The 26,442-nt window shown below is 56.3% G+C and overlaps 10 protein-coding genes across 10 annotated transcripts; 4 read left to right on the top strand and 6 right to left on the bottom strand.

Annotated features, from left to right (window-relative positions):
- Positions 1-447: 447 nt before the first annotated feature.
- On the bottom strand, positions 448-2,878 carry B0I36DRAFT_264564 (major facilitator superfamily domain-containing protein). Its single transcript, XM_046151185.1, has 4 exons — positions 2,363-2,878; positions 2,192-2,302; positions 1,418-2,114; positions 448-1,337 (listed from the first exon to the last, which is right to left on the bottom strand). Exons 1-4 carry the CDS (start codon positions 2,710-2,712, stop codon positions 744-746), a joined length of 1,752 nt encoding a protein of 583 aa, XP_046015502.1. The 5' UTR covers positions 2,713-2,878; the 3' UTR covers positions 448-743.
- Positions 2,879-4,536: 1,658 nt separating this feature from the next.
- Positions 4,537-6,779, bottom strand: B0I36DRAFT_318287 (uncharacterized protein). Its single transcript, XM_046153272.1, has 2 exons — positions 6,141-6,779; positions 4,537-6,073 (listed from the first exon to the last, which is right to left on the bottom strand). Exons 1-2 carry the CDS (start codon positions 6,720-6,722, stop codon positions 4,763-4,765), a joined length of 1,893 nt encoding a protein of 630 aa, XP_046015501.1. The 5' UTR covers positions 6,723-6,779; the 3' UTR covers positions 4,537-4,762.
- Positions 6,780-6,928: 149 nt separating this feature from the next.
- Positions 6,929-8,061, bottom strand: B0I36DRAFT_318286 (uncharacterized protein). Its single transcript, XM_046153271.1, has 4 exons — positions 7,987-8,061; positions 7,789-7,929; positions 7,664-7,714; positions 6,929-7,603 (listed from the first exon to the last, which is right to left on the bottom strand). The coding sequence occupies exons 1-4, from the start codon at positions 7,987-7,989 to the stop codon at positions 7,406-7,408; spliced, it is 393 nt and encodes a 130-aa protein (XP_046015500.1). The 5' UTR covers positions 7,990-8,061; the 3' UTR covers positions 6,929-7,405.
- Positions 8,062-9,116: 1,055 nt separating this feature from the next.
- On the top strand, positions 9,117-11,156 carry B0I36DRAFT_360782 (uncharacterized protein; the record flags this gene model as incomplete). Its single annotated transcript, XM_046158379.1, has 5 exons — positions 9,117-9,204; positions 9,280-9,353; positions 9,418-10,131; positions 10,198-10,338; positions 10,395-11,156. The coding sequence occupies 5 exons, from the start codon at positions 9,117-9,119 to the stop codon at positions 11,154-11,156; spliced, it is 1,779 nt and encodes a 592-aa protein (XP_046015499.1).
- A 264-nt stretch (positions 11,157-11,420) lies between these two features.
- B0I36DRAFT_92159 (uncharacterized protein) lies at positions 11,421-12,226 on the bottom strand. The gene has a single exon (XM_046163584.1). It carries the CDS (start codon positions 12,094-12,096, stop codon positions 11,500-11,502), a length of 597 nt encoding a protein of 198 aa, XP_046015498.1. The 5' UTR covers positions 12,097-12,226; the 3' UTR covers positions 11,421-11,499.
- A 2,769-nt stretch (positions 12,227-14,995) lies between these two features.
- Positions 14,996-16,642, top strand: B0I36DRAFT_360781 (cell division control protein 3; the record flags this gene model as incomplete). Its single annotated transcript, XM_046158378.1, has 5 exons — positions 14,996-15,077; positions 15,175-15,219; positions 15,280-15,417; positions 15,475-15,941; positions 16,007-16,642. The coding sequence occupies 5 exons, from the start codon at positions 14,996-14,998 to the stop codon at positions 16,640-16,642; spliced, it is 1,368 nt and encodes a 455-aa protein (XP_046015497.1).
- A 1,266-nt stretch (positions 16,643-17,908) lies between these two features.
- B0I36DRAFT_318275 (uncharacterized protein) lies at positions 17,909-20,279 on the bottom strand. Its single transcript, XM_046153270.1, has 3 exons — positions 19,998-20,279; positions 19,329-19,778; positions 17,909-19,237 (listed from the first exon to the last, which is right to left on the bottom strand). Exons 1-3 carry the CDS (start codon positions 20,034-20,036, stop codon positions 18,389-18,391), a joined length of 1,338 nt encoding a protein of 445 aa, XP_046015496.1. The 5' UTR covers positions 20,037-20,279; the 3' UTR covers positions 17,909-18,388.
- Positions 20,280-20,327: 48 nt separating this feature from the next.
- Positions 20,328-21,064, bottom strand: B0I36DRAFT_318274 (uncharacterized protein). Its single transcript, XM_046153269.1, has one exon. It carries the CDS (start codon positions 20,870-20,872, stop codon positions 20,474-20,476), a length of 399 nt encoding a protein of 132 aa, XP_046015495.1. The 5' UTR covers positions 20,873-21,064; the 3' UTR covers positions 20,328-20,473.
- Positions 21,065-21,350: 286 nt separating this feature from the next.
- Positions 21,351-23,566, top strand: B0I36DRAFT_318273 (major facilitator superfamily domain-containing protein). Its single transcript, XM_046153268.1, has 2 exons — positions 21,351-22,180; positions 22,265-23,566. The coding sequence occupies exons 1-2, from the start codon at positions 21,552-21,554 to the stop codon at positions 23,439-23,441; spliced, it is 1,806 nt and encodes a 601-aa protein (XP_046015494.1). The 5' UTR covers positions 21,351-21,551; the 3' UTR covers positions 23,442-23,566.
- A 401-nt stretch (positions 23,567-23,967) lies between these two features.
- On the top strand, positions 23,968-26,392 carry B0I36DRAFT_238612 (pre-mRNA splicing factor component-domain-containing protein; the record flags this gene model as incomplete). The annotated part of the gene is made up of 2 exons (XM_046149629.1): positions 23,968-25,971; positions 26,057-26,392. The coding sequence occupies 2 exons, from the start codon at positions 23,968-23,970 to the stop codon at positions 26,390-26,392; spliced, it is 2,340 nt and encodes a 779-aa protein (XP_046015493.1).
- Between the last annotated feature and the right edge of the window lie 50 nt (positions 26,393-26,442).

Here is a 26,442-nt window from a genome sequence, read left to right as displayed (position 1 = left end):
TGATTAAGGACTCAAACCGCGATTTTTCCTTGGGCATGTGATTGCCAGCTTTGCTTGAATGACGGACGTGGCGGTTCCTTTGTGGTATTGGCGACTAGATTGAGGATGGCATTGCTCTCAGACTTGCACTTTTCACCTATTCTTTCTCAGTCATTTTGGGGTTTTGATCTTGAGCTGCGGAGCTGCGGAGACGCCATTCCCAAGTGTCACCGCCTTTACCGTCTTTCTGTCAACAGAGTATATTCAGAATTTGCCCATGGCGTAATGACTTTTCGGGGGGGCTTCCAGGGTGCCCGCTCAGTGACAGCGCCTGGGAAGGCACATCATGTGTGGACCCTCGTCGCAGGGTCCGACCAATCAAGATATCCGAGGCAGTGCAGGCAAGATACGGATTCTCCACCATGTCTTCACTGAGACCAGTCAACATTGAGCAGTCATCGTTCATGATCTTAGTTATTATCTCTTTTCTTTGGGTATCCGTCTATGTGTCTTGAGTGAGCTCCTCCTATTACCTGTCCTCCAGTCGGCCAACTCCGTAAAATGCTACAATGCAGTGATGTCTATGCCAGCGCAAACCCTCCTGCATAAGTTTGGGTATTGACAGACTCATCCTCAGGGTGAATCCCGCTTCTCTTTGAAGGCTTGCTCTCTATCACCAATCCCCTCCCCCCGACCCCACCTCATCGCTAATAAGGCGACAACTACTCGACGATTGCCTGTTTCAGAAACGTAGACTCATCATCTTACTCGGCAGCGTACACAGCAAACTTGCTGCGACGCCGCAGCCGCTCGCCAGTGTAGTACAGCAGCCAGATGCCGACAATACCAATGACGCTCAGGCCGGCGAGGAGCGTGACGCCCCTGGCCACGCCGAGGTTGCCAAACAGGGAGCCCGCGTAGAGGATGCTCGCGAATGCGGACGCGCTGCGGAAGAAGTCGTTGGCGGCGAACAGGCTGGCCGCGTACTGGGGGTAGCTGAGCGGGACGTAGACGAAGATGCACTGCATGACGACAAAGGCGGCGGCGCCGTAGACGGTGATGCCGATCGTGGGCGCGATCCAGTGGATGTCTGGGGACGCGGTCCAGGCAAAGATGAAGAGGCCGATCGTGGGGCCAAAGGCGGCAAAGAGGGCGGGCACCAGCCGGATCTCGTGTCGTGGCTCGGCAGGGGCGAGCCGGTCCATCAGCGGGTTCATGTAAAAGTAGATGTACACCACGTATATCGCCACGCCGATGAGGCAGGAGACGAGTATGCACAGAAAGACGAGGCCCACTTGACCCAGCGACATGCCGTAGTAGACGGGGAAGACCAGCGGGAAGACCTCGAAGAAGGAGTACTGTTGGGTTTCAAATGTTAGCCATAAGCCCGTGGCTTCGTCGTGTGGTGGCGTGTCTATAACACGTCTCGTAGACTTACGTAGATGCCGTACACGATGGCCGTGTAGACCTGGACAAACAGGACGGCCGGATCCTTGATGGTGATCTCGAGAGGCTTGATGATGGCGTCGACAAGGATCTCCTTGCCTGTGAGACCGCGCCGGTTCAACTCGTCTTGGGACATGAACCGGGCGTCGCCCGTGATCTTACGAAGGCGGGTGGCGCGGTTGTACAGCAGCGCCGGGGTCGATGTCTCGGGGAGGAGAAACAGCATGGCCAAAAAGATGGGACTAGCACCCCAGATGATCTCGAGGAGAGACCAGCGCCAGCCCATTGCGGGGACGGAGTAACCAGCAAGAAGCGGGCCGAGAGCTGGGCCACAGTAGGCGGAAGAAACCCAGCCAACCAGGGCGTAAGGAAGCGTCTTCATGCCGAACATGTCGCCCATCGTGGCGGCGCCCGAGGCCAAGCAGGGTGAGCCGAAAAGCCCCTGAAAGAAACGGGCAACCATCAGGCCCTCGAAGCTGGAGGCGAGCGCGGTCGGGATCGAGACAATGACGAAGAGGAACATGGTGATGATGTACACCGGGTTTCGGCCAATGTTTGGCAGTTCGCTGAGCGGCGAGAAGATCAGAGGACCGATGCCGTAGCCAAGGACGAACAGGGCGAGGCCGAGAGATGACTGGGTGATGTTGACGTGGAATACTTCCATTACGCCTTCAATACTAGGAGTGTATCTGCGCCCGATCGTGTAAGTTGATTGGTCGGCTGGTGAGGAGAAAGCCGTCCTGTGACGGTCGGAATAATGACTTACATGGCTGAACTAAGGTAGACGATGAATGTGTAGAAGCCAATGATGCTGGAGACCATGATCCTCGTGCCTCGAGACCAGTTGTATGGATTCTCCTCGTCATCCGTACGATACCTGTGTTGATGACTGTCAGCCGAGGGCCATTCCCTACAGCAATCTACAAATATCCCTTACCAGTCAACCAAGATGTGGCCGTCTGCTGTCTTGCGGGGAGCAATGGGGATGGACTTTGTCTGTGTGATTGCCGGCATGATGACATCCCCGTCTTGTGACGACGCTTCGCCCTCGATGTCACTGGCTTTCTCGCGCTGGTTCTCCTCGTCGCGTGCGTCAGACAAGCTGGCAGGCCGTGACTGCTCTGAGAGGGAAGTCCTTGAAGCAGGCGTCGTCTTCTCTTCGATGATGTGGCGCCATTCTGCTGGGAACTCAAAGTCGGGCTTCTCCTCGGGATACTGCAGATACTTGTTGCCCGAGAGCAGGCGAATCGCCTTTCCCGCGGCTGTCTCGCGGAACCAAGCCGACATTGTTGTTGTTATCTGTCTAAGTCGATGGTGGCTGCCGTGGTGTGGTGTGTTTATGGGAAGGACTGTACACAGAAGGCACTTGCTTGTTGTTGCCGGTGCAATGGAAGGGTTTGCAGGTTATGGCAATGCTGTCAAGGCTTGGTATTGAAGATGCTGTTTTAGACGATGGGACAGGACAGATGGGATGGACATGTCTTATATGCATCTTGCCAGCGACGAGAACGAGACTGTCTGCTTGGCATCGCCAAATGCGTGCTGATTCCACGGCATGGAGTTGCACCGGATTTCAAACCAGGACCGTGCATATTTTGATATGTCAGGCAGTCTGCACCCACCGACAGGATGGCGTGCTGCAGCCGCAAAGTGCCAGGCGGGAGATCACAGATGATGGCAGTGGTCCGCCATTGGTAATTGGGACAGGGCCCTGGACGCGGGCAGCTAGAGCCGCATGCCAAGCCATCGGCACGGGGGACTCGAGACGTGGAGGGCCCTGGAACTCGATGGAGTTAAGCAGAAGAGAGCTTGGCGCGGGTGGGATAATTGCCCATTGCCAGGCGCCACGAGAGTGGGATACGGGCCAAGCACTGGTGCGCACCGGCTTTAACTGCCGGGGGGGGAGCGATTACAAAGCTGCCACCGCCAGAGTGCTGTCGATCTGCACCAAACTAGCCCTGGAGGGCCTCATAGGGCACACCTTACTGGCAAGGGGGTCCCAGTTTTTAAGCCCCCCCCTGCCATCATGTCCCAGCTGGGACCACGCCCACGTTGCTTGCTTGCTGACAGAGATTCACGCTGCCAGGCGGTGGACAAAAAAGAATCCTGATCCGGTACCGTCAGAGATCAGTATGAGCGTCCGACTTATTCTGTCATACCGCTCGGTCGCTGAAGACAGCACCCTCGAAAGCCATCTTGGCCAATCACAGAACCCAAGGTAACGGAAGCTGACGTTATGGAACGTGGCAGGCTTTTGGCCCGGCCTGAGTCACGCCCACAAGCTGCAAGGGCCCTTCGTATGGTTGTTTTCGAGCCCAGACATGGCTGCGTCCTGATACCACGCGATCCAATGACGCAAACCCTCCCCAATATCTTATCTTAACGCCAACCTAATCGGCGAGGAAATAAGAAAAGAAGCCATCTTCTCGACCGGAACTCTCGACCGCCAAATATGCTGCATATATCCTTTAAGTCCGGATGCGGCGAGGAGTCATGGTCAGCTTAAGCTGCTGTCCTCGCCACCACACATCATCCGAAATCCTTTTTCCCCCGCAGATTGTGGTGTTTGAGGGCTGTCTCTCGCGATGATATTGTAGAGTGCCAAGTGGCTCGCCAGAGATGCTTCGGCATGTGCCATATCCAGCAAGGCGTATGTACGAATGTATCCTCCTTTCCCAGAATTATCAAATGTGCTTTGACGACCGGGGCAGGCCGCAGGGAGACCAGGAAGCAGCTCCTACGGAACGTCCCGTCTCTGCCTCCTTCTCCCTTTCCCCCACGTAAGGCCTCGTAAGAAAGAGAAAGAATACACGAGGGTGATCTGATGAGCCAAGACGCAGAAGCAAATCAACGTTCTGGCCCAACTTTTTGCCCATTTGTATTCCTCCGAGCTTAATAATTGCAAGGCTCGTTCTCCCAAAACAGGGTTCTCCACTTCGGGCGCTTGTTGGGGCGGTGGGGGCTCTGGGGCACCTTGAGGCCCTGGACATACCTAAGTGGTGCCGTTCTTTTTTTGGGTTTGAGCACGTCACATCACGACTGCTGTGCTTTCGTAATCTTGGTTTTGTCATCTTGTCAGGAATCGGAGCTGCGTCCGAGCTGCATGAGTCGCTCCAACTTGTTCACAGGCCGCTGTAAAGACTAAAAAATCTCAAGAGCTTGCGTCCCCCTCACGATTGGACTTGGGCACATGGCCGCAAACTGATTACGAAACAAGGCTAGCATGAAGTCTCAGGTTTTGAGCATTCGGTAGATACGAAGGTCTTCTACGGCCTGACGTGTACAAGACTCCGCGAGGATTTCCTTTTGCGCAGAAAATAACATATGGCCACGGTACTCAGGCCACTGCGCTCAACGCACGCAACGTCCCAGGGTCCCTGTGAGCTAAGGAATGGGCCCGGCCTACAGCCTCGATAGATGCAGGGTCCTGTGTGCCAACGCTTGCATCACCACCCAGATTGCCCTGGAAGCCAGAGACGAACTGCTCGAGCTCCGCGTCCAGCCCCATCCCTCGAGCCCGGCTCTCCTCGAGCAGCTCCTGCGCCCGAGGGTCGTGATTCTGAATGCAGCGTTTGATCAGTTCAAGAGCCGTCGCCCGGCCCATCCAAGGCCCGTTACTGAGCGACTCCGACGGCTTGCGCAGCTCCCTGATGTCTTGAAGATACCGGAAGGCTGCCTCGTAGTTCTGCTGTCGCGCACTGATGCGGATCAGCCGGTTGTATGTGGCCCGATTCGGCTTTACGGAGAAAGACTCCATTTCGGCAACGATGAAGTTCCGCGAAGTCTCCTTGGTGCAGCGGCTAAGCAGGATGTGGAATGTCCTCAGGTCCGGCAGGTCTGAGCTGAAATTCCGCACCGAACGATACACGTCCAACGCGGCCTGGAAACCCCGCTGGGAGATGATAGCCTCGAGAACGACATTGAATGACGCGATTGGAACGCTTCTCTGGGCACGAAGCTTGCCGAGAATTTGCAGAGCCCGATCCGTGTCCGTCTCTGAATCCTGCAGGGTGAGGAAGATGGGCCTGGTGCTGGACGCATCGACGGCGAGACCCTCGCCGCTCATGAGGCATGTTACGGTGAGTGCCTTCTCCAGGTCATTGCGCTTGAGGCTCGCCTCCATTAGAGCTTCATAGTGGTGCATCCCGAGCTTGCGGCCTCGTTCTGTCAATAACTGAACGGCAGTTGTTGCAAGTCCTACGTCGCCTTGCCGCGATGCAGCATTGAGAACCTGCAGAACAACGCCATCTGAGGGGCTCAATCGGCCTGGCGCAACCATCCTCTCCCAAATGTACGTGATGCCTGCGTAGAAGCCATCTCTGCTGTACACGTCCAGTAGGAAAGCCCACGAAAGTAGGGAGCGCTGTGCATTATGGATCTTGACTGCGTGCTGCAGCAGCTGGAAGCTCTCGGTGTGGAAGCCGAGCTCGCCAAACTTGACCAGGAAGATGCTGAACAACCAGGGCGGGATAATGACGGGACTCTTCGACAGCTCCTCCAAATTCTCCAGCGCGAGCTCATATTGCCCGTCACGTAATAGCCCGAGAATGACGCTGATACGATCGTCGAGGGTGAGGTTGTACCACCGATGCTTCATATCGAGGAGTGCTCTGGAGCGGAGGATATAGTCGGGATGAATCGCTGTGACCTGTCGGGGTGTCAAGAATTGAGCGAAGATCTTTGGCAGCACAGAGCAATTCTTGGAAAGGACGAACCTGAAGAACCGCATTGTAGACTGCGGGAGTTGTGGAGATGCCAGCATTCGACATCTCCGTCAACAATGCCTTTGCGACTCTGGCCGAGCCCAGGAACGGGTCGACATTGGCACGAATGAGGGCCTCGTAGAGCAACGCATTGGGCGCCTCCTTCCGTACCCTAATGAGGAACTCCACCAGTGTAACTATCGTACGATAGCTTCCCTCCATGTTCTGTAGCTCTTTCAGCGCATCGTATATATGCTGTGTCGAGAACCCGTCGAGCTGCTCCGGCGGAGCGTCGGGCCTGATGGACAACAGTTTGTTGAGCCATGGTGCGCGCTTGTCCGCTCGGTCCAGGTATTGTCGGCGCGTTCGAGAGAAATGACTGGATCCGGAGTCGGTGGATTCTGCTGGATCACGCTTGCTCGAGATGCCGGTGCTGGTGTGCCGCCGCTGGAAGTGATCGCGAAAAGTGGCTCGGTGCACAGCAGCGATCGGCTGTACTCGAGGGCGCCGTAGGGCCTTGGTGAGCGTCTTCAAGCCCACAGAGGGGCAGAGACACCGCCAAAGCCCATCGTAGACAAGCGGGCTTCCCATCATTTGGCTCGGCCGGGATTGTGCACTGTTAGGCGCAGAAAGACCTGACGCGCCGAGTATTATCGGTCCTGGCTACGTGGGATGGTGAGTGCCGGCAGCCGCACGTGGAGAGCGTGGAGCTATCGATAAGCCCACAATACCACGATCTCGACGGTTCACCATGAGTTCGTGGTGTTTGCTCGCCCAACCAACATTGCATGATCATGATATTGGGAAAGCTTTGGTTCCATATATCAACAGCTGGCCTCACTTGAAAGAATCTACAGCATGATCAAGCGGAGCACTAGCATCATCTTGTGGCATGATATGGTGATATACTAGCATGCTGAAATGTTCAGTGCTTAATCTGTTTCGTCCTGGTCTGTCAGCAGGTAGACCCGGCGCCGCGGTATGTTGGCAATTGTCCAAAATGCAGCTGCAAATTGTACCGCGGTATGCCACGCAGTGCTCTCCACATCATGGAACCTCGCTCTCACACCGGAGCCCTCCAGTCTTCTGCGTGAGAGATAATTCATGGGCTGAGTGTGACACATCAATGCTGCCCATAGAGACGTCCGCCAGCGCAATTATCGAGCAGTCCCCGTGCCGGCGGTGTTGCCGTGCCGTCTTGCGATGTGCTCATGCTTGTCATGGAAGGGCTTCCAGATGGTAAGTTCATCCTAAGTCGCCACCGTACTTGCAACACTTCAGGCTGCACCGCCACGTCCCCTTCCCCTTCCTCGGCTCTGGCCGCGCCCACCGCGCCCGCCTCGGTCACCGCCACGGCCGCCGTGATCACCTCGCCCACCTCCCCTTCCGCCTCTGTATCCGCCCTGCTGGCCGTGCGACTGTTGTTGCTCCTTAACCAGGTCGATGATCTCGTCGGGGACGCGGAGGTATTTGATCTGCAGTGTGCACTTGCGTCAGAACGTGCACGAGTACTCTGACCCAGTTGAAAGACTCACGTTGTTGCCCTTGACGTATACCTCGGGGAGGCGGACGAACTTGTCGGCTTCCTGTTCTGGGTGTCAGTGAATCGACCGGCACAAACTGCGCGTCAATGGCTATCTCTGGCGGGATACACGCGTACTGGACTTGTCTGGACGACTTCTTTGAGGGTGAGGTTCATCCAGGTGTCGCACTGGACGAGGTGGCCGTTCAGTGTTTCGCCGTTCTTGAGCTCGACGAGCATCGGGTGGCCTTGCGCGGCATTGAGAAGACCTAAGGGTAACTGCAACGCGCATAGTCAGCAAGATGTCAGGATATGGTTGGAGAGGGCCATGCGCACCATCTTGGCAAGCCTCGTTGCGGCAGTGAGGCGCAACGGATGTTGTGAAATATCTTTGGAAATGCGGCGACAACCACAGCATCCCGCATGGATGGGCACGAGCTCGTCATGTCGCAACGATGGAATGGTGGGGCCGCTTGCGCTTACCTAAGGTAAAGAGGTCTCCCTGCGGACAGTCCAGGTCCGCACTATTAGAATCCTGAAGTCTCCACCACGAGGGAACCCATCAGCAATACCAAGGGTTCGTATGTTGCCGGTCTCACAAAATAACAATCATTCAAGCGTTCAAGTACCAGCGAGGTCATGATGGATGGCGCGGAAGGTTATGCCCTCTTCATAGCTATTCTTCGGATCATAGTCTCTGAAGGTCCTGAAGATGCTGTTGTGTGTATGTGTGTGTAAGCTTTCCCAACAACACATTGTTTGCCTGGGCGCGTTCAAGAGATGTCAGCCACGCGAGCTCCTAACGAGCTCCATACGAGATGAAGCAAAGAATATAGATAATGGCACAGACGTTGTTTTCTGTTTCAGCAAGGGCCCACGCCCGTACGTCTGAAAGCTTAACCAGGACACAGCCTCGGAGCTAAACGAGCTGCAGCAACCTGACAGGTCAGACGAGGGTGGGTGGGTGCTGACACTTTCCTCCAGCTGAGACTCTGCATGCTGCGCCGCGCAAGAGCCGTCGCCCTTGCGCCAGGCAGCCATTTAAGTTAGCGGCCACAGGCGCATTACAGTACACCGTGCCTCATGGTCGGGTGTGCCGGTGGTCTCATATGCTGTCAGCCGCTCCTCAGCTCGTTGGCGCTGTTTGCGAACCCGTGTGCCTTGGTTTTCTCAATTATGCTTCCCAAGGGCTGCTCCTCCGCATCCTACTACAAGCACAAGGTCTTGAAAGCACGCACATCTCGGGACGCTTGATTGCCTCCGGCCGAGTCTGTCGTCGTTGCGTCAGCACCCTCGCCAGTGACTGTGACTACGCTGCCGATAGCCCGGCGCCCCCTCGACGTGGCTTACTGTCATGCGAGCAAGTCCTGTCACTTTGCCTTACCTCCCCTTCGCAACCATCGCGTTTTCATGCTGCTTCCATTGAGCGTCTGCTGCGAATAGTGCCGAGTGCCCAGCTCGTTGCAATGCACGGCCTCGTGCGGACAGCAGCCATTGTGCTGGCATCTTCAGTCGTATCGTCGGCTCTCCCATTCAGTGGCAGCAATGACGGTGGTAAGCCGCCTCAATCTCCTTGACCCCGGCTGTGGCCGGGACGTATCAATCTCGACTGACCTTCCTCTCCCAAAGACAATACCTTACCCCAAGCATTCATCGACCTTGACGTGACAAAAGTCGTCGAAGATGTTCTCATTCCCAGGACGGTAAGTCTACGCCAAGTCGTGCCAATCAATGTCCACCCAGATCTGACCAGGGTGATGTGCAAAGCTGCTCGCATTCGAGGTCTCGGAAGCGGACACTTCATGTGGACACAGCAATGTCACGCTGGACGGCAATTCACTGGATGAGGACGAGGACGGAATGGGTGCTGGCACCATCGTTACCAAGCACGGCACCAGAGTCGACGCGGAATGGCGCTACAGCTGTGTCCAGGTGGACGACCGTCAACACTTCGAGCGAATCTTGACTTTCAACATCATCGACATTGATGGCTACCAGATACAGGGCCTCAACTTCACAGTGCAGTTCCAGCAGTTGGCCCCTACTGGCGTATCCCTGGTGGACGGCGCCTTCTCAGTGATAAGAGTCCCTACCACGACGGCAGGGCGCCTCGCACCAGGCACGCCGAGGAACAAGCCATTCAGCCTCCAGTCAGAGATGTATGAGCTCGAAATCCTGAACGCGCGGCTTGCCCGACTCGAATTTGAAATCGCTGCCAAGGAGTTTTTCATTGCCAAGTCATTCCCGAAATCCACGTTCGCCTCACCTCAATCACTATCCGACTGTACCAATATCAAGTGCTTCGTCATAACACTCTACGACACTTTCAAAACCTATCTCTCTGGCGCACACCGCGATGGCTTTCACAGAGACCAGAATGGGATGATCATTGTTCCGCCCAATGTCCCGGAGGCTGATGTTTCGGACGTAGCCGCAGAAGGCACACCGGAAAAACACGCCCCCCCGGTGCAGGACGAAGAGGTGTGTCACCACTCGTAGGCTGCAAATACTTCGCATCAATTTACTAACGCCTTGTGACCATATCAGACCATGATGTATCCCATCATCGGCGCCTCTGTACAACAAGTCCAGAGCCCGATTGTGTTGACATCAGCATCAGACTCGGTTTCGAACGAGGCGCCATATCCCGAACAGCCCACACATAAGCAAGACCATGCATGGCGACTTGTAAGTATACCGACCGATATCCACGTGCACACATGTGCTGATCCGTTTTCAAATAGTCGACGGCAAGCCTAACAGCCAGCCCCTTAAAGACCTCGGCGGCTGTCGGCTCATCTCTGCTCCTGCTTGTGGCCGTCATCTTTGCCATCCGGGCTGCCTGCACTGAGAAGGCACGTGAACGCCGCCGTGCCCGTCGCGCCGCCCGAAAGGAATGGCGCGAGAAACGCGAGGCTCGCCTCCGAGCCATTAAAGCGATCTTTGCCAACATCTGTAGCTGGCTGCACGAACGAACAAGCCGCAAACGGGCCGCAGGCAATGATGTTGAGAAGGAAGCAGCTGCTCGCGATGTCGCCGGTCAAGCACATCAGGGCCACGAAGAGCACCACGTCGACTCCTCCCGCCTGTCCTGGGTCGCGCCCACGACTGAACATGCAGCGGAGTGCTCAACCTCGCACCGCGAGCCAGAAAGCGATGAAGAGTCAACCACAATGGAGCAGGATCTCGCACACTTCCGCGCTGTTGCGGGACTCGTGGAGAACCTCTTCGCTTTCACCACCACCTCTAGCAACACTCCGGCTGCTAGTGATGGTAACACCACCACGAACACCACCAACGCCAACAATAATAGCAACGGCACCATCATGAGCCGTCTCCGCGGCGGCGTCGCCGCGTCAAGACTGACGTGGGCTTTGCGCCGCAGCAGTCTCCCGAGCTACAGCGACCCGCCGAGCCCGACGTCCACAGTGCCGGACTACTCGTCAAGCGACGAGACGCTGCCTTCGTATGAGTCCTCGACCAACAGTTTTGTGGGGTGGGACTAAAAGCCTTTCTCTGTTTCATTTTCATATTGTGTAAAGCGACGACTCAACGTGCAGGTGAACTATATAGGATAATACAGGCTACCAGCCCAGTGTTCTTCTTTCTTCTTTGTATCAGGCGCAGGGCATATATGCGCGCGGCGTGCAGCGCATGGGGAGTTGATGGGGATTTTTGGAACCAGACCTACGGTCATTGCTTTCTTTATACCAAGAAACTAGTATTCTAGTACAATACAGTTAGGATTGATGACGACGACGATCATTGAAGCTGCGACCGAAAACCACAAATCTTAAGGTTCCCTGTAGTAGTGACAATGGCTAAGATGTGTCTTGGCTCTCTCGGCTGTTAGACCTCCCAACCACACAAGGACTTTGCTGGTCTCCATGTCATGAGGTGAGGAAGGTCGGGTCTAATAGGTCTCGCCGGGCCAGTTCCTGCACTTGTGTCAATCAGCGCTGGTACGGGGCGATTGGCGAACAATCTGTCGAACAAGCCCCTGATCAAGATCGCGGCCATCAAAATTATGGCGGTGACTGACGCTTGAGTTGCGCCGAGTTTGACGCCTTGTGCGCCGTCCTCGATGACACACGAAGGAGACATGATATCAGTCGCACAGGCGCCGGGACCTTGCCTTAAGTATGACAAGCTGTCCTGGCAGAGTACAAGATGGCCAGTACGTTGGCACTGTCTCATCGACATATAGACGAGCGTAGGTTTCCTCCAACAAAAGTACAGGCCCTTGGATGATGCATTGCCTGCCTGTACTACAGCGGATCGTAATTGTGGATTTCGGTTGCTCTCAAAGGTGTAGAGAGCAATCACATCACACATGAAAAAAAGACACTGCTTCCCGAGACGCAGTTCCTCCGTGTCTGCCGTTAAATTCCGGCCTTTCAACTCCGTGGCCCAGGGCAAAAACCCATGGTTCGAGGCACAATGCATCACACCACGACATAAGTGGCGTGGCCGGCCCGAGGTTCTGCTCCACTCTCCATGCCAATCTCGAGCTTAATCACTTCGCGTGGCCAAAACAGGGCAATACGAGGACCAAGACCAGACGAGTGCACGATGAACCAATAGAACGTCGCTTCTTGAGCCCGCAGGTGGTCAGAAATGTACTGTTTCGCAGTGCGGGGTGCGCCTGACGCGCGAGCTGGCGAGACAAAAGTACGTGCAATGCATTCCTGAGCTCTCCCTTTCCTATGCATGTATGCGCGAAGAACACCACATCGGAGAATTGGGCAGCGGCTCTAATAAGGGGTCGACTCCTATTGTTCGCAGGGGGTTTACGAGGTAGGGGTCTTAGCAGGACAGGACGACACCAGGGTGCAGTGCGCTCTGCGTGCACTGGTGCCCGAGCTCGATACTCAGTCGGCCCTGAGCTGAGGCAGAGGGTCCTCCCGTATCATTTTTGGAGTGTGTTTTCGTGGCTGGTAACTGCGACCTGTGTCAATTCACGCGTCAGCTCCTTTGTTGTCACTTGACCCAGCTGGGTGTCGTTGGTGGTGAAACTCTTCGGTGACCTCGACGTATCGAAGGTATTCGAGACTTTGTTGTAGGTCTCGCTACGGAAGCAGAGTTGCCGGATAGTTTTGTCGTCTGGGTCTGAGGAGGGCGTCGCAGTCCGCCAGGTTGAGATTGGATAATTGGCTGCTCATTGGCTGGCGAGTTAAAAAGGAAGCGATCTGGCAAAGCCCAGCGCTGGCATTTAGAGGCTGGCCTGGACACCCCGGTCACAAGGGGGAAAGTGGGTGACCCCCCCAAGGGATTGGGATCAGCCAGGCTTGCTGGGGAACGTGGGATGTTCTGGCTGGTCAACTCAGGAGAAGACAATTCCTACTGTGGTTGTCGAAAACATCGAGATGGTCCAGGAAAGCTCTCATTGCTCGCGGCATTGATTTCACATGTGTCAAGACTTCCATGCGTCCTATACCGCCATGGCAGTGCTCCGTCGGCAGCTGCCGAGCTCTGGCTGAGCCAATGTGGTGACGAAATCGCGCTGCGCCGCCGCGACAGAACACGCTGGCACGAAGAAGTGGATGCTTCCCAAGGTTGCTGCGGCGGAATCCAGGCATTGGACGGTGGGTGGCTGCTCTTGTCGTAGTAATTATTGCTTGAGCCACGGCGAGCACGCGGGCACTGGGGCGGGAGCGGCGCAGGACAGCGCAGGGCGATGCGCTAGCCACCGCGATTACTGTTCATACCGCCTGCAGAGAGAGTGATGATGGCCTGGAGGTCCCGAGTGTGTTTCGTTGGTGTGATGCCAGGACAGGCTGGTGGTGTAGATAATATGTGGGTGGGTGGGTGTTTCGCAGAGTGGACACGGCAAACACAGGCTGGGCAGCGCAGGAGAGCTCCCCGGCCCGCACGTCCCCGTCGCGCCAGACGTGCGACCCCAGCTCGCCCAATCTCCCTTTGTACCTGCGCGCCTGCACGGCGCAGGGACGGTACCTGGCGAGGGTCGCGGCCTGCCGTGCAGCTAATTTGCTGGCTCCTGGCCATTCGTCTGCCAGGAGACACCACACACCACGCACGCACGCACGCACTTAGGAGCACCCCCTTCTCCTGGCGACGACCCTTTGGTCACACTTTTCCCCCTGCCCACGACCACTCCTCCAGCCCTTCGTGTCATCGTCACGGCTGCCTCGTCTCCTTCTTTCCTGTCGCCGTCGCGCTCGTCAGGTCTTTTTCACCCCGCCCTTCTTGCCTCCATCGTTTCGCTGTTGCGCCGCCGCCGCTACGCACAGCTGTCTTCCTCCAGCCCGAACAGCTTCCTTCTAGGCCAGTACCGCCGCTTCTGAGCAGCCGCACTGAAACGCGACGACCTCGCCGGTGAGTCCATCTCCCTCCTTCAACATCCACTCGCACCTCCCCGAAGAACATCACAAGTGTGCGGCTTGGGCGCAGTAGAGGTTGAGGAAGCACAGAGGTTCACTTCGATCACTCTGTCGTGGACCGCATCCCAAATCTCCCTGCTCTGCAGCCAAAAACCTCTTCCAGCATGCTGGGAGGAGCTGGAAAGACTTGCAAACCGGAGCAGCTTCTCCTATTCGGCGCTTACTGCATCAATTGGTGCCGGCGTCGTTGCTTGCAAGCCTTGAGAGCTCAATCTGACCCTCCCGAGAAAAACCGTTGTTGCCATTGTTGTCGCCATTATCGCCAAGCTAACTGGTTCGCCCATCATAGACCTAGCACGCTCTTTCTACATCGCTTAGATATCATCGCCTCACACATCTTTCGATATGGGTAAGTCAACTCCTTCTCTGTTGCCAGAGCGAGGAAGAAGCAAGAGCGTACGCCACCGGCATTCGCAACCCGGGCCCGCGGGTCAGTCTCGTGACTGCCACGTCCATCTCAAACGAACTTCCTTCCCACGAATCATCGATATGGTGCCACTTCCCCTCGCGTACCGTCAACGCCTGCCCTCGATGTCGGTTTCATCTTTGTCTGCTGGACGGAACACGGCATATCCACCCCAGAGGTCGTCCTCCCCTATCGGCCGGCTTCCGATCGGTTTGGTCGATTCATCCACTCTTGATTCTTTGGAATACCTGGCCATTGTTAAGAACATTTGTCATTGAGTGTGTGTGCGCGCACGGACAATTGTTTGTCACAAGGGAGATATCACAACATGGCGCCGTTCCTGAATCACCACAACAAAGCGAGAGCCCGGAGCTTTCAGCTCGATTCCCAGCCCGGTAGCACCAGATCTGTCCCGACATCACCCCCGAGTAGCAGCGGAAAGTCAACAATCACCGCAACGTCGGCTAGATCAGTCAGTGTGGCGCTGCCAACTGATCAAGAGAATCAAGATCCTGCGACAATCCGCCACTATCGCAGCATGCTGGTGGTCGACGCGCCAAGGCTGGCTCCGCTAGCACCAGTCTGCTATGATGAACTCCACGCCTACAACAATCTTCCGGGTACACTCTGCCACGACTGCCGACTGCCCGCTCTTGCTTCTTACTAACATGGCTCCTATTTACAATCGTCTCCGGGCTTAAGCTAATAGTTTCACAGAGCCTTCAGTCGATTCCGGCGCTAGCTCGCCTATTGCCGCCAATGGTAGGAAGCCTTGATTGATAACTCGAATCTTGCACAACAATGCTGACACAGGCTCCCCAGCTTCATCTGTTCCTATCAATGACAGCAAGAACATTGTTCGCAGAAAGCTGACCGGTTACGTCGGCTTTGCCAACCTGCCAAACCAATGGCACCGCAAGAGTGTTCGCAAGGGCTTCAACTTTAACGTCATGGTCGTTGGTAAGTACATTCTTGCGACAAGTCTGAATTCGAGGCGCTCGCTGACTGTGTCTCTAGGTGAATCTGGCCTCGGCAAGTCGACCCTCGTCAACACTCTTTTCAACACCTCGCTGTACCCTCCCAAGGACCGCAAGGGTCCCAGCTTGGACATCATTCCCAAGACCGTCTCGATTCAGTCCATCAGCGCCGATATCGAGGAGGCCGGCGTCCGCCTCCGCCTGACTGTTGTTGATACCCCCGGCTTTGGCGACTTCGTCAACAACGACGAGTCCTGGAGACCCATCATCGACAACATTGAGCAGCGGTTCGATGCCTACCTTGATGCGGAGAACAAGGTCAACCGCATGAACATTGTCGATAACCGTATCCACGCCTGTGTCTTCTTCATCCAGCCTACCGGCCACTCTCTGAAGCCCCTCGACATCGAGGTCATGCGCCGCCTCCACACGAAGGTCAACCTGATCCCTGTCATCGCCAAGTCGGACACTCTGACCGACGAAGAGATTGTCAGCTTCAAGTCTCGCGTAAGTGCAATGAAATACAAAGTCTTTCCACGAGGCAAGTCACTTACTCATACTCTCTGCTCCAGATCCTTGCCGACATCAAGCACCATGGCATCCAGATCTTCGAGGGCCCTCGGTACGAGCTCGACGATGAGGAGACCATTGCTGAGAACAACGAGATCATGTCGAAGGTTCCCTTCGCCGTTGTGGGTGCCAGCAACGAGGTCACCAACGCCGATGGCCGCAAGGTTCGTGGCCGCAGCTACCCTTGGGGTACCATCGAGGTCGATAACGAGGAGCACTGCGACTTCGTCAAGCTTCGCCAGATGCTCATCCGCACACACATGGAGGAGCTCAAGGAACACACCAACAACAACTTGTACGAGAACTACCGTACCGACAAGCTCACCGCCATGGGTGTTGCACAGGACCCCAGTGTCTTCAAGGAGGTCAACCCTGCTGTTAAGCAGGAAGAGGAGCGTGCTCTGCACGAGCAGAAGCTTGCCAAGATGGAGGCTGAGATGAAGATGGTCTTCCAGCAGAAGGTTGCCGAGAAGGAGAGCAAGCTCAAGCAGAGTGAAGAGGAGCTCTATGCTCGTCATAGGGAGATGAAGGAGCAGCTCGATCGCCAAAGACTGGAGCTTGAGGAGAAGAAGGCCCGCATTGAGAGTGGTCGCCCGCTCGAGAAGGAAGGCAAGCGCAAGGGTTTCTCCTTGCGATAGGCGTCATGACATTGGGCACTCGCTCTCTACGTCACACTATCTGCATACCCATGCTGCCTTTTCCTTCTTCGCTTCTTCGTTCTGCTCTTCATGCACACTTCCATTTAATCTATCTATCCATCTGAGGGACTGCTACGTCAGTTGCGTCTAGCGTCGACACTATCCTCACATCAAGCTTGTTAGAGTCTCAAGCGGATCTCATCCTGGTACGGTTTAGGTGCTCTGCCAAGGCTACCATCTTGTGCATGGTCACACTTTCCGATTCGACAGGGAAGAGTGATCATCGTACAGATCGTAGGGGTGACCAAAGCCTGGATGGGAAACCTGTAACCAGAGACAAGGCGACCCTCAATGCAGCAAGGCCCAGATGGATCCAATACCTACAACCTTGACGACGACATGACACCAATACCAACGATGGCGAGATCGGTCGGACCGGGCCGCCTCGTTTTTGTATTCGCTGCGATGCGGTGTTTCCACTCGTTGTTCGAACACGTTACGATACAATACCCGGGAACTGGTGGCACAGCAGGGTGACTGGCGTGGTCATCAAAGGGACGCAAGTTCTTCTTAATGTCTTGTTTCAACCATCCAAAACCAAAAGAGCATACCCTCCCCCCACTAGATGCTGTATTTTAAGGGAGGCTCCTCTGGTTCGCAGTGGCAGCCTTCTTCCGCGTGGTTCGTTCCACCGAGGAGCGTAGCCCGGAAAGAAGTGGCCACCAACCATGTGTACACATTCACATGTGGATCACACGAGCCTGTCCCTCCGCTACTGGTCTCCTTATGTCCTCACATATCTTGTGTTTTCCTTGTTTATTGCCTCTTCGTCTCCTTTCCTTTGATGTCTTTGTAGCAATTAGGTGTCAAAAAGAAAAATTCCCCTTAACTGCACTGATGGAAATGTCAAGTGATAATTGTGTTGTTCCATGCTCGGCGTACGCTCCAAACAACGCTTTGCAGAACCAGTGTACCACAGTTGGTGGCCATTGGATCTGAGGTGCTCTAATCCTCGTGGGCTGATATCGACAGGCTTGCGCAGGTCTCGATTTGGAGTTCAAGCATGCCGATGATGCGTGGAAGATGTTCAATGGCTAAAGGCGCAAAATATGACCACCTCAATGCATTTGATCTTGACAGGCGATCACCCTGTAGTGGCAAACCAAGGCTAGGGTTTAGTCATAACAAGTGTGTCCTCTGCACGTCAATCCTCCGGACTCAAGAATAAAGGATTTCAGAAAGGGAGAGTGCCACGAGTTCAAAACTTGTGTCCCAGGCGTGATTGGGTGGATGGCTTTCTTTCTGGTGGTACAACGCACCCCCTTTGGTATATTGTAGTGGTATTATACATCGTGGAAAGAAGCCGAGACGAGGACTCTACATGCTCGATACGGTATTTCCCAAAGTCTAGGTACTGTGTGTCCTAGCTGTAGTCGGTAACGTTCCAACATCCTCTCCCACCCCTTTTCGCGCCGCTTCTGCGTCCTCCTCTGCGCCGTCTTTGTTTATATACAGCCCCATTACAAGCACGTTGGTCCTCCTCCCCAGGCTTGCTCACCCTTGCATCAGCGGGATAACGTGTGGAGGTAGTGGTGATTGGAGCCGGGGTGATGATGCTCGATGGCGATCGACGTGAGTGTAAAAGGTCGCCTATTGTACATTTTCTGGTCCCTGATGCCACGAGCCAAATCGCTTGTCGACTTCTGCCATTTGCTCGACGACAAGGTAGGCAAGGACAGTCCTTATCTACTTGCGCTGCAGATACCAGTTGAATGCGAGCTGGTTAGTCTGTTGGTCGTAAGGAGTCGGCACCTCGGCCAGGCCCTTCCTGGCGACGGGGTGGCGCAGGTATACGGCGGAGCAGATGTTCTGGTTGACCTCGAGGTACTGCGGGATGTAGGCGAACGGCGCCATGTACGGGCGCGGCTTCCAGGGTGTGAGGTACGGCTTGCTCGGGTCGTGCGGGTTCTCCTGCTCCTGCGCGATCAGGTCGCGCAGCCGGTTCTTTTCCTCGGGGCTCAGGTCGTCCACGCTGAGCTGCTGCTTCTTCTGCTGCTGCTGCTGCTGGTCAGTGGCACTGTCCGCCGCCTCTGCGGCGCTGCTGTCCTCAACCTTGAGGCCGGCCACCATTTCTGAGAGCTGCTCCAGGATCTCGGCCGGGTTTGCACTGGCGCGGCTGCTCTTGCCGAGCAGAGGCTTCGACTGCTTGATGAAGTCACGCACACGGCGCTTCTGGGCGACGGTGAGCTTCTGCTCGGACAGCACCTCCTTGGCCTGCTTGATCAGGCCTTGTATCTCCTGCTTCGTGGGCGCCATGTCCTGCTTCTCGGCCTCGGGCAGGTCTGTCGTGTCCGGGTCCTGCTCGGCTGCCGAACCTGACGTCTCCTCCTCGTTGGCCTCTTCCTCCGCCTTGGCTTCCTCAGTGGCGGCCTCCTCCTCCCCTGTGGCCTTGGCGGCCTTGCCGCCGCGTCTGTGCTGATCTCGTGGCCGCCTTGGCTTCGTGCCGTGCTTGGGCAGGCCTGTGGCGAACATTACACGCTCCGGGTCGACCTGGAACATGTCGCCCGGGTTGAGTTGATATGAAGGGAACGGCATCTGGCGGGTGAGGAAGCTCCGGGAGTCAGTCTGATGTGTGGGTGCAAGATACTGCCAAAGGCCCGGAGGGGGGAAGAGGGATATAACGTACGACTTTGCCATTGACCTTGACGCCCCCGTGGATGCAGAACTGCGCTGCCTGCCTGGCGCTGCTGGCAAACATGGCCCTGAAGACGGCAATGTCCAGCCTCCGCTCCATCGGCGCAAACGTCATCTGCATGTAGGGCGTCTCGGCGCCGTTCTTATTCTGCGGGACGTCGCGCGGGCGCGTGGCGAGGCCGAAGCCCTTGCCGCGGGCCATCTCGGAGCCGTCGTTCTGCGCGAGGTACTCTGGGCTCGTGCTCGAGACGCCGAGCAGCCGCCTGGAGAACATGCGCGCCCACTTGCGCTCGACGACGTGCTCGCCATGGTACGCCCGCAGCAGGCCCTTTGCCTTCCATTTCTGCTGGAAGTACGTGTCCTTTGCGCCGTTGCCGAGCCCCGGGGCCCGCGCCTCGGAGATGTTGTAGAGGTTGTATTTGTTCCAGCTCTGCCGGATTTTCTGTACGCCGAGGCAAACGGGGGCCCCAATGGTCAGCACACGGGTCTATGAAGGTGAGGGGCAATGTCTGCACATGTGGTGAGGCGTTTTCCTGCTGGGGAGGGGGGCAGCTGCATCGCCAGTCAATGGGTAGCAAAGCTCCTGGTGCTCATCCCGGCAGGCGTGAATGGGGGCATCGCGAATGCCGTGGAATTGGACTGGACGGAGGGGCGAACGTACCGGCCGCTTGAGGCCGTGCAACCTCCTGGGCTTCACCATGGTGGCGGTTGTAGTGTTGGTGTTATCGTCGTCGTTGTTGTTGCTGCCCGGCCGCACCTCAATCTGCTGCTGCTGCCGTCCCTCTTTGGCCGCGCGATACCCTCGAAATTTTTGGAGTGCAATGCCGCATGCACGCACACGCTGGCTTGCGGGCGGGTGTGCTTAGGTCAGCCGCTGAGGCAGGTCTGGTTTGTGGGTCAGGCCAGGTCAGGTCGTGGAAACAAGTTCTCTCGTTGATGGGGCGCCTCATTGTTGTTCGTTCGTTGAGCCACAGTGTGGCGCTCCACTCTCAACCAGCCAAAGTACGCTAGGTACGTGTAGTCGACCTTTGAAGAGGGACCAATACATCCTGAGAGTTCTGAAGATGGGAATCTGCCAGTCTCGCATAGCAGGGACCAAGCCTCCGGGCCCAAAGGTGCGCGGTCTTACTGCCAGTGTCATGTCTCGAGCCAGCTGCACGTTTTTCTCGATTCAGCCACATCACCCGAGGCCACCACCACGTCCATCCGCGACGTGACAAAAACGCTCACCAACTCCACTTCGCTGGATTCAGTCCTATTCCCGACAGCGATCTTCGTTTTCCTTGCTGACGACGGAGAGACCCGTGTCTTCTGTACACACGCAAACACCCAGTGGCATCCATCTCGTATGGCTTCACCGCCCTTGCCCCTTTTTCTGCAGGCAAACCCAGATGCATGCACATACCTGGCACACTGCCGACCAGCAATCTGTTCAAGGTTCCCAGTGTGAGCGCGTCCAGCTGGAACCCCTCCTCCCAGGCATAATGTTATCTGGATTGATAATCTAGTGACGAGTGGCGAGGCGATGCAGTGCATGCTTACCTTCCCCGCATAGGGCCCCGAATGCGGACCAGTCAGTCCGGCTGTGGACAGACCGTGCTGCCCCTGGCATTGCAGATTGCCATGGGTTGTGTGATATGACCCTGTGTCCGACGGCAGTCGTAGAATCAATGCCTTGCAAGCTGACAAAGTCTACGACAAACAAAGAGTCTGACGTCGACAAGCTTGTGGTCCGTCGGCAACTTTGCAATCACGCGACAGGCCGAAACTCTAAACAAGCACCACGACACGGAAGCCACCCCCGGTTTCCGGAAGTCGGTGGGCGGCCCCGAACTCGGCCCCGCCCCCGTAACCGCCTTACCAGATCAGGCAATTCGCACCCAGATAGCGGCAGGGTTTACGCGGGATTAGCGATGCTGGGGGCCGTTGGTGTTGCGTTCGAGTGGATCAGCAGCGTAATCTGTTCGGGGATTTCCCCTCTTGGCTCTTCCTTTCGCTCATACATCGCGTTCCTGTCATGAATCGTGACTGGAACGCCACGGCGAGCAGGCTGGTCGTTCGTCACAACAAGCCTTTCTCACCTGCATGTTGCCGGGTCCATGGCCGCTTGCTCAGAACAAAGACGTCCTTGTCGCAAGAGTGTCAAGTGCTGTCCAAGTAACGTTATCAGCAGAACCAGTCGCAACTCGGCAAACAGAGAAGACTCATCATCCTAATGGGAGGCAACAGCCCTGCAAATGACGACGAGGGAGAGAACCACAACGCTTCCACGACCATGGCATCACCCAAATTTCCACCGGCAGACAACGTCATAAGGACCGCCGACGAAATCGAGAAGCCCCATGTACACGGGGACAGCGACAGCGACGGACACTCGATCACGTCCCACAAAGACGGAAATGGCGTCGCAATACCCATTAGTTTACAGCGGACCATTTCGCGTTTGAGTGGATCGCGATCACCTTCACGAACCCCATCCCGGACCATCTCTTTGATCCACGATGGTATAGAAACCCGGCACGAGCCTAGTCCGAGCATTGATCTTGCCGAAGTCGAGCTTGGCCCAGAGCTTCAGGAAAAGAAGACAACCACGGCACCTGATCCCTCAGATCCGAACCTGGTCACATGGTCCGACCCCGGCGAGAATCCGAAAAATTGGCCGTTTGCTCGGAAATGGGTCGTTGTCTTCATCACTTCCATGTTTACTCTGATGTCGCCCTTGTCGTCAACCATCATAGCACCCGCGCTTACGACCATCGGAAAAGACTTTGGCATCGACGATCCCGCCATACAGTTCCTCACGCTGTCCATCTTCATTCTGGGCTTCTCTGTGGGCCCTCTCCTGTAAGTCCCTCGTCAGCCTTCGTCAAGAGCCTGTCCTGTCTTGAGTTGGGGATAGTTGCTGACCCCAAGGTTTACCAACCACAGTTGGGGACCCGCATCTGAGATATACGGTCGAGTCATTGTCTTACAGCTCACCAACGCCGTCTTCTTTGGGTTCAATCTCGGCTGCGGTCTCTCGCAGAACAAGGAGCAGCTGATTGTCTTCAGATTCCTCGCAGGTTTGACTGGCTCGGCCTCTCTTGCTACAGGTGGCGGAGTCATGGGAGATTTGTTCGTGGCGGAAGAACGCGGTCGTGCCATGTCGGTGTACAGCTTGGCCCCCCTTCTCGGCCCTGCGCTCGGTCCTATCTGCGGTGGATTCATTGTGCAGTATGCGCAATGGAGATGGGCGTTTTACGCCACGACCATTTTCGATGCGCTGATCCAGTGTGCCGGGCTCTTTTTATTGCGTGAGACTTATGCTCCAGTCTTGCTGGCCTGGAAGAAGAAGAAGCTTGCCAAGGAGACGGGGAATACGGAGCTGCACACTCCTTTCGATAGCGTCAAGCGGACAGCGGGGGAGATCATCCGCACTGCCATCAGCAGACCATTCCGCATGCTCGCGACCCAGGTCATTGTTCAGTTTATGGCGATGTACCTGATGTTCTTGTACGGAGTTGTATACATCATGCTGTCCAGTTTCCCGGGGCTCTGGTCCGGGCCCGAACCTGATGGCTATGGTATGAGCATCAGTATTGGTGGCCTCAACTATATCTCTCTGGGTGTGGGGTTCTGGGCAGGAGCGCAGACTTGCGCACGATTGCAGGACCGGATATACGCAGCCATGAAGAGGAGGAACGGCGGTGTTGGCGAGCCCGAGTTCCGTGTTTTGATGATGGCCCCTGGCGCCGTTCTTACGCCCATCGGGCTTCTCATCTATGGCTGGACAGCAGAGTACAAGACGCACTGGATCGGACCCAACATTGGCGCTTTTGTGTTCGGGCTGGGCTCCATCATCGGCTTCAACTGCGTGCAGACATTCCTGGTTGACGTCTACACCAGATACGCGGCCAGCGCGGTGGGAGCCACGACTGTGCTGAGAGGGCTGGCGGGCTTCGCATTTCCGTTGTTCGTGCCCAAAATGTACGCGCGCCTAGGGCTGGGCTTTTCCAACACGGTTCTGGCCGCGTGCGCTGTGGCGATCGGTTGGCCGGGACCAGTGTTCTTGTGGTTTTATGGCAAGAAGCTCAGACAGAGGAGTCCATTTGCGGCTGGAAGCTAGACTATGTCAAAGTTGAGTGTGGCGGCGCTCAATACTCGTTGACTCATGTTAACACGCGATGTTCTTGAGGGTTCACGACAGCAATTAAAGTAAAGAGCTCCCAATGTTCACGTCGGCTGCAACCAAGGACGAGTTCGGCTTGGACTTTAGTTGTGACTTTGTTTGGAGGCGCACTTGCGCGCGGCTGGGAGTGGTCGATGTCGTTGGGAAGTGGGACCCACGGTGCGTGATTCTGCCTATACCTGAGCACTACGCACTGTCTGCAGGCACGACTGGAGCACGCGCCTGCACACTTGCGTGCGTGCAACGTGCAAGTCCTTACAGATCTTCCGTCACGAACTTTTGCCAAGTTGCGCCTCCGGCAATTCTTCAGCAACGCCGCCATCCCACACCCACCAGCTATTGTGCCAGCGAAGCTGACGGTCGCTGCCTCACCCGCCACCCTCTCTGCCGGCTATACGCAGCCGCCACCACGCGCCTGTCGCGCGGCTGACACGGACACCCGACCACCATAGCAACCGCCAAGATGCCCGTTGTCAAGGGAGGAGTGTGGACCAACATCGAGGATGAGATCCTCAAGGCGTCTGTGTCCAAGTATGGGCTGAATCAGTGGGCGCGAGTGTCTTCGCTGTTGCCGCGCAAGTCGGCAAAGCAGTGCAAGGCCCGATGGAGCGAATGGCTGGATCCGAGCATCAAGAAGATTGAATGGAGCAAAGAGGAGGACGAAAAGCTGCTGCATCTTGCAAAGCTTATGCCAACACAATGGCGCACCATCGCCCCAATCGTCGGCCGCACTGCGAACCAGTGCCTCGAACGCTACCAGAAACTTCTTGACGAAGCCGAGCAGCGGGAGGCCAGCGCCTTTGGCCTGACGGGACCCGAAGGCGGCGAGACGCAAGCTCCCACAGCAGAAGATGTCAGGAAATTGCGCCCCGGCGAGATCGATCCCGACCCCGAGACGAAACCCGCGAAGCCCGACACCATTGATATGGACGAGGATGAGAAGGAGATGCTGAGTGAAGCTCGTGCTCGTCTGGCCAATACCCAGGGCAAAAAGGCGAAGCGCAAGGCCCGAGAGCGGCAGCAAGAGGAGTCCCGCCGCCTTGCGGCCTTGCAGAAGCGCCGTGAGCTCAAGACGGCCGGGATCAACATCAAGGTCACTACCCGCAAGCCAGGTCAGATGGACTACAATGCCGACATTCCTTTCGAGAAGGCCCCAGCCCCCGGTTTCTACGACACCAACGATGAACAAGCCCGCAATGAATTTCAGAGAGCTGCCTTCGATCCCAAGAAGCAGCAGATTGGGAGCAAACGCAAGGGAGACGAGGACGAGGACCCAAATAGCAAGAGGAGAAAGAATGACAAGGATGGCACGTCTGCAGCGACACAAGCGGCACTCAAGGCCGGACAAGCCCAGAAGATCCGGGAAGCAGAACGGAGCAGTAAACGGCGCGCACTGAACTTGCCGGCGCCTCAAGTCAGCGAGGGAGAGCTCGAGGACATTGTGAAAATGGGTATGATGGGTGAACGCGCAAACTTGCTAGCCCAGTCGAGCGAAAATGACGCCACACGCGGGCTTGTCAACACATACTCGACGTTAACTGGGCAGACGCCGATTCGAACTCCTATGGCGCCACCACAGGAAGATCGGGTTGCCAATGAGATTAGGAACATTCGGGCGCTGACCGAGAATCAATCAGCCCTTCTCGGAGGAGATAATGCAGAGCTCTTTGAGGGCGCCTCCTCGACAGGTTTTGAGGGTGCTACACCACGAAAGCAGGTTATGGCCACACCGAATCCTATGGCGACACCTCTGAGAAATGGAGCCAATGGTGTCTTGGCCACACCTGACCGTGTCGGTCAGACGCCTCTTCGGACACCGCGAGATTCATTCGCTCTCAACGCCGCAGGGGAGATGCTACCACCGACGGGAAGTGACGCGAAGAGGCATCAGTTGGCAATAAGGAACCAACTTCGGAGCGGACTCGCATCCTTGCCGAAGCCCAAGGAGACAGAATGGGACCTTGAGCTTCCCGAAGATCAACAGGAGCCTACAACCGTCGATGACCTGCCGGAAGACTCGGAACTTCGCGACCGAAGAGAGCGCATGATCCGGGAGGCGCAAGAGGCGCTAGAGCGGCGGCGTCGGACCCAGGTGATGCAGAAGGAGTTACCGAGGCCAGAACGTGTAGAGCTCTCAACATTGCTGGAGAGTGCTGCAGCTCTGGCGGATCCGTTGGAAGCCATGGTGGCAAAGGAAGCAGCTCTGCTTATTGCTCACGATGCAGCCCGATACCCTCTCGTCAACTCTGCTGTTGCAGCGAAACAAGTGCCCCTGCAACAGATTGACGACGACGCTCTGGCTCAAGCCCGTCTTCAGATTTTGAGTGAGACGAGAGGAGACATCAAGCCTGCCGAAGTTGAGGCGACATTCAACCGAGAGAACAGCAACGCCATCCTCTTAGGACTCGGCTGCTACGAGGACGATGACGACGAGGAGGAGATTGCGGCGATGAAGTCCGCCTTAGCAGTGAGTTTTCCCACTTCTCTTTTCCGGCCCAAATATGCCCTCAACTATGAACCGACCTTACTGACCATTTCCCCACCCACGACAGTCTGTCCAAGAGTCCACCATGGCTACAGTTGAAAAGTCTGCCAAGCTCGAGAAGAAGCTCACGCTGCACCTGGGCGGGTACCAGCAGCGCGCGAAGATGCTGCGTGGGAAGATGGCCGAGGCAGCCGAGGCCCTGGAAAAGGCTCGCGCCGCGCTCAGCGCGTTCCGCACGCTCTCCATCTCCGAGGAGATCACCATTCGCAGCCGCCGCGAGGCTCTGATGGAGGAGGTCACACACGTCACGCGCCGCGAGCGCGAGGCCCAGGAGGAGTACCGGCGCAACAGGGAGGAGCTGGACGCGCTTGTCGCGCAGGACGGAGTGAATGGGTATCATTAGTAGACTTCCTCATCATGATGCTTTTTCCACCATGGACTGGGGACGGCTGG

The sequence above is a fragment of the Microdochium trichocladiopsis genome, assembly GCF_020744255.1.
Source record: "Microdochium trichocladiopsis strain MPI-CAGE-CH-0230 chromosome Unknown B0I36scaffold_3, whole genome shotgun sequence".
In the NCBI taxonomy this organism is placed as follows: domain Eukaryota; kingdom Fungi; phylum Ascomycota; class Sordariomycetes; order Xylariales; family Microdochiaceae; genus Microdochium; species Microdochium trichocladiopsis.
The sequence above is the reverse complement of the archived record's forward strand: the minus strand, read 5'-3'. Positions and strand labels throughout refer to the sequence as shown.

Coding starts and splice junctions, on each gene's coding strand:
- B0I36DRAFT_318274 (XM_046153269.1), bottom strand. CDS start 20,872: ATGCACTGCATCGCCTCGCCACTCGTCACTAGATTATCAATCCAGATA.
- B0I36DRAFT_92159 (XM_046163584.1), bottom strand. CDS start 12,096: ATGCATTGTGCCTCGAACCATGGGTTTTTGCCCTGGGCCACGGAGTTG.
- B0I36DRAFT_318275 (XM_046153270.1), bottom strand. CDS start 20,036: ATGGTGAAGCCCAGGAGGTTGCACGGCCTCAAGCGGCCG. Junction 19,779..19,997: donor TGCACGGCCTCAAGCGGCCG/GTACGTTCGCCC, acceptor CTCGGCGTACAG/AAAATCCGGCAGAGCTGGAA. Junction 19,238..19,328: donor TCAAGGTCAATGGCAAAGTC/GTACGTTATATC, acceptor CTCACCCGCCAG/ATGCCGTTCCCTTCATATCA.
- B0I36DRAFT_318287 (XM_046153272.1), bottom strand. CDS start 6,722: ATGATGGGAAGCCCGCTTGTCTACGATGGGCTTTGGCGGTGTCTCTGC. Junction 6,074..6,140: donor TCTACAATGCGGTTCTTCAG/GTTCGTCCTTTC, acceptor ACACCCCGACAG/GTCACAGCGATTCATCCCGA.
- B0I36DRAFT_318273 (XM_046153268.1), top strand. CDS start 21,552: ATGGGAGGCAACAGCCCTGCAAATGACGACGAGGGAGAGAACCACAAC. Junction 22,181..22,264: donor TTCTCTGTGGGCCCTCTCCT/GTAAGTCCCTCG, acceptor TACCAACCACAG/TTGGGGACCCGCATCTGAGA.
- B0I36DRAFT_318286 (XM_046153271.1), bottom strand. Junction 7,715..7,788: donor AAGTCGTCCAGACAAGTCCA/GTACGCGTGTAT, acceptor CACCCAGAACAG/GAAGCCGACAAGTTCGTCCG. Junction 7,604..7,663: donor TATACGTCAAGGGCAACAAC/GTGAGTCTTTCA, acceptor TGCACACTGCAG/ATCAAATACCTCCGCGTCCC.
- B0I36DRAFT_264564 (XM_046151185.1), bottom strand. CDS start 2,712: ATGTCGGCTTGGTTCCGCGAGACAGCCGCGGGAAAGGCGATTCGCCTG. Junction 2,303..2,362: donor GGCCACATCTTGGTTGACTG/GTAAGGGATATT, acceptor TCATCAACACAG/GTATCGTACGGATGACGAGG. Junction 1,338..1,417: donor CCATCGTGTACGGCATCTAC/GTAAGTCTACGA, acceptor GAAACCCAACAG/TACTCCTTCTTCGAGGTCTT.